This window comes from Pseudophryne corroboree, chromosome 9 (assembly GCF_028390025.1).
Source record: "Pseudophryne corroboree isolate aPseCor3 chromosome 9, aPseCor3.hap2, whole genome shotgun sequence".
NCBI lineage: Eukaryota > Metazoa > Chordata > Amphibia > Anura > Myobatrachidae > Pseudophryne > Pseudophryne corroboree.
In genome coordinates this window covers 13899885-13909631 of record NC_086452.1, presented here as the reverse complement: position 1 = coordinate 13909631, position 9747 = coordinate 13899885, and the positions used below count along the sequence as shown (strand labels likewise).

Below are 9747 nucleotides of genomic sequence, written 5' to 3'. Positions count from 1 at the left end.
CAGCCACGTCCTCTCCCTATCAATCTCAATGCACGTGTGAAAATGGCGGCGACGCGCTGCTCCTTATATAGAATCCGAGTCTCGCGATAGAATCCGAGCCTCGCGAGAATCCGACAGCGTCATGATGACGTTCGGGCGCGCTCGGGTTAACCGAGCAAGGCGGGAAGATCCGAGTCGCTCGGACCCGTGAAAAAAAACATGAAGTTCTGGCGGGTTCGGATTCAGAGAAACCGAACCCGCTCATCTCTAATGTGCAGTAGACTCTGGCAGTACGCACGAGTCTACTTGCTGCCGGAGAGGAGGGGTCCCGCAATGATGTCATGCTGTGTAGACCTTGGAGCACAATGTCTTGCTGTAGACCATAGTGCATGATGTCATACTGTAGACCTTAGTGCATGATGTCATGCTGTAGACCTTAGTGCATGATGTCATGCTGTAGACCTTAGTGCATGATGCCATGCAGTAGACCTTAGTGCATGATGTCATGCTGTAGACCTTAGTGCATGATGCCATGCTGTAGACCTTAGTGCATGATGCCATGCTGTAGACCTTAGTGCATGATGCCATGCTGTAGACCTTAGTGCATGATGTCATGCTGTAGACCTTAGTGCATGATGCCATGCTGTAGACCGTAGTGCATGATGTCATGCTGTAGATCTTGGTGCATGATGTCATGCTGTAGACCTTAGTGCATGATGTCATGCTGTAGACCTTAGTGCATGATGTCATGCTGTAGACCTTAGTGCATGATGTCACACTGTAGACCTTAGTGCATGATGTCATGCTGTAGACCTTAGTGCATGATGTCATGCTGTAGACCTTAGTGCATGATGTCATGCTGTAGATCTTAGTGCATGATGTCATGCTGTAGATCTTAGTGCATGATGTCATGCTGTAGATCTTAGTGTATGATGTCATGTTGTAGACCTTAGTGCATGATGTCATACTGTAGACCAGGGGTGGCCAACCAGTTAGAGGCAAAGAGCCAGAAAAGATCTGTAGTCAAGTGAAAGAATCATTATCATGTGCATGCAAAAAAGGGGGCTTGGCCTATTTGTCACAAAGCCACACCCAATTTTTGTGCGCACACCTTTCGGTATGATGTTTGTAGGAGTATGACCTTGAGTCACAACCCCATTTTTCGGCACGTTGTACAGTGTCACATACATATAATGCCCCAGTACAGTGTCACATACATATAATGCCCCAGTACAGTGTCACATACATATAATGCCCCAGTACAGTGCTACATACATATAATGCCCCAGTATAGTGCCACATACATATAATGCCCCAGTACAGTGCCACATACATATAATGCCCAGTATAGTGCCACATACATATAATGCCCCAGTACAGTGCCACATACATATAATGCCCCAGTACAGTGCTACATACATATAATACCCCAGTATAGTGCCACATACATATAATGCCCCAGTACAGTGCCACATACATATAATGCCCCAGTACAGTGTCACATACATATAATGCCCCAGTACAGTGTCACATGCATATAATGCCCCAGTACAGTGTCACATACATATAATGCCCCAGTACAGTGATACATACATATAATACCCCAGTATAGTGCCACATACATATAATGCCCTAGTACAGTGCCACATACATATAATGCCCCAGTACAGTGCCACATACATATAATGCCCCAGTATAGTGCCACATACATATAATGCCCCAGTATAGTGCCACATACATATAATGCCCCAGTACAGTGCCACATACATATAATGCCCCAGTACAGTGCCACATACATATTATGCCCCAGTACAGTGTCACATACATATAATGCCCCAGTACAGTGCCACATACATATAATGCCCCCCAATTATGCTCACCACTGCTGTTGCTGATCTGGGCTGCTGCTGATGGCTGGCCTGGGCAGCTGATGTGGCCTGGTCTGGGCGGCTACAGCTGCCTCTCGCCTCTGAGCCTTAGGGGAGGAGAGAGCACACCTCCCCTTCAGCAAGTTTCTTGTGCATATTAATTATGTAACCGGCTCGTGAGCAAATGAAAGAATGCAGTCCAGCAGCCAAACAGGATCGCTGCTGTCAGTCCGCGAGCTCTGATTGGCTTACGAGCCGGTCCCTTTAGAAACACTGCTGCTGTACTCGGGAGCAGTGTGCCGGGCAGCGGGAGGTGGGAGCAGGCAGCCGAGCCACATGCAGAGGGAGAAAGAGCCACATGCGGCTCAAGAGCCACAGGTTGGCCACCGCTGCTGTAGACCTTAGTGCATGATGGCATGCTGTAGACCTTAGTGCATGATGTCATGCTGTAGACCTTAGTGCATGATGCCATACTGTAGACCGTAGTGCATGATGTCATGCTGTAGAGCTTAGTGCATGATGTAATGCTGTAGACCTTAGTGCATGATGTCATGCTGTAGACCTTAGTGCATGATGTCATGCTGTAGACCTTAGTGCATGATGTCATGCTGTAGACCTTAGTGCATGATGTCATGCTGTAGACCTTAGTGCATGATGTCATGCTGTAGACCGTAGTGCATGATGTCATGCTGTAGACCTTAGTGCATGATGCCATGCTGTAGACCTTAGTGCATGATGTCATGCTGTAGACCTTAGTGCATGATGTCATGCTGTAGACCTTAGTGCATGATGTCATGCTGTAGACCATAGTGCATGATTTCATGCTGTAGACCTTAGTGCATGATGTCATGCTGTAGACCGTAGTGCATGATGTCATGCTGTAGACCTTAGTGCATGATGCCATGCTGTAGACCTTAGTGCATGATGGCATGCTGTAGACCTTAGTGCATGATGTCATGCTGTAGACCTTAGTGCATGATGCCATACTGTAGACCGTAGTGCATGATGTCATGCTGTAGAGCTTAGTGCATGATGTAATGCTGTAGACCTTAGTGCATGATGTCATGCTGTAGACCTTAGTGCATGATGTCATGCTGTAGACCTTAGTGCATGATGTCATGCTGTAGACCTTAGTGCATGATGTCATGCTGTAGACCTTAGTGCATGATGTCATGCTGTAGACCGTAGTGCATGATGTCATGCTGTAGACCTTAGTGCATGATGCCATGCTGTAGACCTTAGTGCATGATGTCATGCTGTAGACCTTAGTGCATGATGTCATGCTGTAGACCTTAGTGCATGATGTCATGCTGTAGACCATAGTGCATGATTTCATGCTGTAGACCTTAGTGCATGATGTCATGCTGTAGACCGTAGTGCATGATGTCATGCTGTAGACCTTAGTGCATGATGCCATGCTGTAGACCTTAGTGCATGATGTCATGCTGTAGACCTTAGTGCATGATGTCATGCTGTAGATCTTAGTGCATGATGTCATGCTGTAGATCTTAGTGCATGATGTCATGCTGTAGATCTTAGTGCATGATGTCATGCTGTAGACCTTAGTGCATGATGTCATACTGTAGACCTTAGTGCATGATGTCATGCTGTAGACCTTAGTGCATGATGTCATGCTGTAGATCTTAGTGCATGATGTCACACTGTAGACCTTAGTGCATGATGTCATGCTGTAGACCTTAGTGCATGATGTCATGCTGTAGATCTTAGTGCATGATGTCATGCTGTAGATCTTAGTGCATGATGTCACACTGTAGACCTTAGTGCATGATGTCATGCTGTAGACCTTAGTGCATGATGTCATGCTGTAGATCTTAGTGCATGATGTCATGCTGTAGATCTTAGTGCATGATGTCATGCTGTAGATCTTAGTGCATGATGTCATGCTGTAGATCTTAGTGTATGATGTCATGTTGTAGACCTTAGTGCATGATGTCATACTGTAGACCAGGGGTGGCCAACCAGTTAGAGGCAAAGAGCCAGAAAAGATCTGTAGTCAAGTGAAAGAATCATTATCATGTGCATGCAAAAAAGGGGGCTTGGCCTATTTGTCACAAAGCCACACCCAATTTTTGTGCACACATCTTTCGGTATGATGTTTATAATAGTATGACCTCGAGTCACAACCCCATTTTTCGGCACGTTGTACAGTGTCACATACATATAATGCCCCAGTACAGTGCCACATACATATAATGCCTTAGTACAGTGTCACATACATATAATGCCCCAGTACAGTGCTACATACATATAATGCCCCAGTATAGTGCCACATACATATAATGCCCCAGTACAGTGCCACATACATATAATGCCCAGTATAGTGCCACATACATATAATGCCCCAGTACAGTGCCATATACATATATTGCCCCAGTATAGTGCCACATACATATAATGCCCCAGTACAGTGCCACATACATATAATGCCCTAGTATAGTGCCACATACATATAATGCCCCAGTATAGTGCCACATACATATAATGCCCCAGTATAGTGCCACATACATATAATGCCCCAGTACAGTGTCACATACATATAATGCGCCAGTATAGTGCCACATACATATAATGCCCCAGTACAGTGCCACATACATATAATGCCCCAGTAAAGTGCCACATACACATAATGCCCCAGTATAGTGCCACATACATATAATGCCCCAGTACAGTGCCACATACATATAATGCCCCAGTATAGTGCCACATACATATAATGCCCCAGTACAGTGCCACATACATATAATGCCCCAGTACAGTGTCACATACATATAATGCCCCAGTACAGTGCCACATACATATAATGCCCCCCCAATTATGCTCACCACTGCTGTTGCTGATCTGGGCTGCTGCTGATGGCTGGCCTGGGCAGCTGATGTGGCCTGGTCTGGGCGGCTACAGCTGCCTCTCGCCTCTGAGCCTTAGGGGAGGAGAGAGCACACCTCCCCTTCAGCAAGTTTCTTGTGCATATTAAGTATGTAACCGGCTCGTGAGCAAATGAAAGAATGCAGTCCAGCAGCCAAACAGGATCGCTGCTGTCAGTCCGCGAGCTCTGTTTGGCTTACGAGCCGGTCCCTTTAGAAACACTGCTGCTGTACTCGGGAGCAGTGTGCCGGGCAGCGGGAGGTGGGAGCAGGCAGCCGAGCCACATGCGGAGGGAGAAAGAGCCACATGCGGCTCAAGAGCCACAGGTTGGCCACCGCTGCTGTAGACCTTAGTGCATGATGGCATGCTGTAGACCTTAGTGCATGATGTCATGCTGTAGACCTTAGTGCATGATGCCATACTGTAGACCGTAGTGCATGATGTCATGCTGTAGAGCTTAGTGCATGATGTAATGCTGTAGACCTTAGTGCATGATGTCATGCTGTAGACCTTAGTGCATGATGTCATGCTGTAGACCTTAGTGCATGATGCCATACTGTAGACCGTAGTGCATGATGGCATGCTGTAGACCTTAGTGCATGATGTCATGCTGTAGACCTTAGTGCATGATGTCATGCTGTAGACCTTAGTGCATGATGTCATGCTGTAGACCTTAGTGCATGATGTCATGCTGCAGACCGTAGTGCATGATGTCATGCTGTAGACCGTAGTGCATGATGTCATGCTACAGACCGTAGTGCATGATGTCATGCTGTAGACTGTAGTGCATGATGTCATGCTGTAGACCTTAGTGCATGATGTCATACTGTAGACCGTAGTGCATGATGTCATGCTGTAGACCGTAGTGCATGATGTCATGCTACAGACCGTAGTGCATGATGTCATGCTGTAGATCGTAGTGCATGATGTCATGCTGTAGACCTTAGTGCATGATGTCATGCTGTAGACCTTAGTGCATAATGTCATGCTGTCGACCTTAGTGCATGATGTCTTGAGCGCTGCTGCTCCACAAAAGGGAAAGTACTGTGATTTATTTCATATCAAATGTGAAAGCGCCACATAATACACTGGCTCTGTATAAATAAATGATAAATGTAAAGTAAATAAGTAAGGCTCCAACAAGCCGAGGAACGTATCCCAAGTTGTAATTAATTAGGAGGGTTTTCCGAAGTGACAGAGTCACACATTCTGTACCTGTTCCACAGGAAGGAAAACATTATTTCTTGTCCATTTCTGTGTGGATACATTTCTCATTGTTTTTTATTTCTTTCCTTTTTTTTGTGATTTACATTTATTTTTTTCATTCATCTTCCAGGCTCCAGAGGTCAGATTATAACTTGTTTCTATAACAACCAATGCAGAACTTCTCTTCTGTGCTGTATACACAAAACACATATTATCTTCTATGTAATTGTATTTATAGTTATACCTTGCTTGAAGGAAACTTTGTATTTTCCCCAGTTGATAATAAGATGACTTATAAACTTGGGTCATTATAATTACCGCTGCCTTATGGTGAAAATAAAGTATAGTTTTCTACTTCCCTGCCAGAGATTAGACTAAACAGACCCTGTGCTTCTCCAGCGGGGACCGGACTGGGAGGTCTGGATTCCTGAACATGGGTATGTGTCACCCCCGTTTCTGTGAGGGGAGAGCCAAGGGTCTGCGTCACAGCCCCTGCTTCCGTAGGCCACCTGCGCAAGCTATGACTTACTTAGCTGGCCGTCTGCGTGTAACATCGCGACGGTTGGATCCCAGCTTGTGATGACAGTGGTAGTGGTGGGATTCCAGTTACGTGCAAGAGGCGTCTCTTCTACTGAGATGGCGTCTGCATGTCCCTCCTTTAAATCGGATGGAAATTCAATGCTGTTTGCAAGCGACACTGAATTTCCATCCACCTCCGAAATGAATCAGGGCCTATGTGCTTACCCCATTAGCTGACAATATGCCACAAGGTAGATACAATAGCTTTTCTTTTAAAAGGAGATATTAAAATAATCTTAGCTATATAAATTATGTTTTTTCTACTAAGATAGAGGTTTGGTCACACAATTGTAGCGATAAGTGACCTGATTTGGCACATTTCAGTATATTGGGATATTTATTATTATTATTATTACATTTTATTTATAGGGCGGCACAATTGTTTTGCAGCGCCGTACAAAGGACAGTACAGGGAGACAGAACTTACATTACAGTAAATAAATAACAGAAATAGAGAACAGGTAACACAGAGCAGCACAATTCTCATACATAATACAGCTTAGATGTAAGTAGTGAGGGAGTAATCATCGTACTACTAGGGGCTGGCGGCATAGATAGAGATGAGCCTTTACCAGCAGGAGAGAAAGCAGTAAAGATGGTCGCTGAGTAGGAGAGAGCTGTGAGTGACATGTGAGGAGAAGAGGGCTTAGATAACAAGAGGGAAGAGGGCCCTGCTCTGAAGAGCTAACAATCTAGTGGGAAGGGGCGACAGACAGATGACACGAGGTACAAGCAAGCGGGAGGTAGCCTGATGGCAGTATCTAAGCAAAGCAGAGATGTTCAAGGCATGAGGCAGGGGGATGGAGGAGCGGCCTCAGGGCAGGGGGATGGAGGAGCGGCCTCAGGGCAGGGGGATGGAGGAGCGGCCTCAGGACAGGGGGATGGAGGAGCGGCCTCAGGGCAGGGGGATGGAGGAGCGGCCTCAGGACAGGGGGATGGAGGAGCGGCCTCAGGACAGGGGGTGGAGGAGCGGCCTCAGGACAGGGGGATGGAGGAGCGGCCTCAGGACTGGGTTATGTATCGGAAGGGTACGCTTTGATGAATAGATGGGTTTTTAGTGGGGGAGAGTCTAATGGAAAAGGGGGGGGGGCATTCCACAGAAGGGGTGCAGCACGGGCATAGTCTTGAACTCAAGCATGGGAAGCAGTGACCAGGGCAGTGGAGAGGCGACGGTCATTGGTCGACCGTAGGGGGCGGGAGGGAGTATGAAGGGAGAGGAGGTTGGAGATGTAGGGAGCAGTGGAATTAGAGATGGCTTGTATGTGAGGGGGAGGAGTGTGAGGAGGATTCTGTAGGGGAATGGGAGCCAGTGCAGGTATTGGGGAAGGGGAGTGGCAGCTGTGGTGCGGCGGGAGAGGAAGATGAACCTAGCTGCGGAGATAACGCTATTTCTGCTAATTATAACCTGAGATATGTCAGATTTTGGATTTAAAAGAATGATAGGACTACTTACAGTCACTCTGCCAGATCTGTGTTACTGACACAAAAAGACCTTCAAATGAAATTACTTAGAAAAAATATCAAGCAAAAATCTATAATATACAGTGTACACACACATAGATAATATACACACATGCATACAGTACTAGCTGAATACCTGTGCTTCACTACAGAATTTTAAGTCTAATCACAAAGAGATGAAAAGCGCTGGCACTAAGGTGAATAATCCGCCGCCTTCTCTGCCACGCCCCGCCTCTGATGCTGCCCTGCTCAGTGCTGTACATGCTGGTGCTGAGGAGAATAATCTGCCTCCTTCTCTGCCCCGTCCCGCCTCTGATGCTTCCCTGCTCAGTGCTGTAACTGCTGGTGCTGAGGAGAATAATCCGCCTCCTTCTCTGCCCCGCCTCTGATGCTGCCCTGCTCAGTGCTGTAACTGCTGGTGCTGAGGAGAATAATCTGCCTCCTTCTCTGCCCCGTCCCACCTCTGATGCTGCCCTGCTCAGTGCTGTACATGCTGGTGCTGAGGAGAATAATCCGCCTCCTTCTCTGCCCCGCCTCTGATGCTGCCCTGCTCAGTGCTGTAACTGCTGGTGCTGAGGAGAATAATCCGCCTCCTTCTCTGCCCCGCCCGCCTCTGATGCTGCCCTGCTCAGTGCTGTAACTGCTGGTGCTGAGGAGAATAATCCGCCTCCTTCTCTGCCTCGTCCTGCTTCTGATGCTGCCCTGCTCAGTGCTGTAACTGCTGGTGCTGAGGAGAATAATCCGCCTCCTTCTCTGCCTAGTCCCGCCTCTGATGCTGCCCTGCTCAGTGCTGTAACTGCTGGTGCTGAGGAGAATAATCTGCCTCCTTCTCTGCCCCGTCCCGCCTCTGATGCTGCCTGCTCAGTACTGTAACTGCTGGTACTGAGAATAATCTGCCTCCTTCTCTGCCTCGTCCCGCCTCTGATACTGCCCTGCTCAGTGCTGTAAATGCTGGTGCTGAGGAGAATAATCCGCCTACTTCTCTGCCCCGTCCCGCCTCTGATGCTGCCCTGCTCAGTGCTGTGCATGCTGGTGCTGAGGAGAATAATCCGAGTCCTTCTCTGCCCCGCCCCGCCTCTGATGCTGCCCTGCTCAGTGCTGTACATGCTGGTACTGAGGAGAATAATCTGCCTCCTTCTCTGCCCCGTCCTGCCTCTGATGCTGCCCTGCTCAGTGCTGTAACTGCTGGTGCTGAGGAGAATAATCCGCCTCCTTCTCTGCCCCGCCCCGCCTCTGATGCTGCCCCGCTCAGTGCTGTACATGCTGGTACTGAGGAGAATAATCCGCCTCCTTCTCTGCCCTGTCCCGCCTCTGATGCTGCTCTACTCAGTGCTGTACATGCTGGTGCTGAGGAGAATAATCTGCTTCCTTCTCTGCCCCGCCCCGCCTCTGATGCTGCCCTGCTCAGTGCTGTAACTGCTGGTGCTGAGGAGAATAAATCAGCCTACTTCTCTGCCCCGTCCTGCCTCTGATGCTGCCCTGCTCAGTGCTGTACATGCTGGTGCTGAGGAGAATAATCCGCCTCCTTCTCTGCCCCGTCCGCCTCTGATGCTGCCCTGCTCAGTGCTGTAACTGCTGGTGCTGAGGAGAATAATCCGCCTCCTTCTCTGCCCCGTCCCACCTCTGATGCTGCCCTGCTCAGTGCTGCACATGCTGGTGCTGAGGAGAATTATCCGCCTCCTCCTCTGCCTCATCCCGCCACTGATGCTGCCCTGCTCAGTGCTGTAACTGCTGGGATGACTGGCCAAGCTCCGCCCGTTGTATGTTAAAT

General features: G+C 48.2%; 1 protein-coding gene across 1 annotated transcript; it reads right to left on the bottom strand.

The window, feature by feature from the left end:
* Window positions 1-318: 318 nt before the first annotated feature.
* LOC134957476 (keratin-associated protein 9-2-like) lies at window positions 319-918 on the bottom strand. The gene has a single exon (XM_063939435.1). The coding sequence runs from the start codon at window positions 916-918 to the stop codon at window positions 319-321; it is 600 nt and encodes a 199-aa protein (XP_063795505.1).
* Between the last annotated feature and the right edge of the window lie 8829 nt (window positions 919-9747).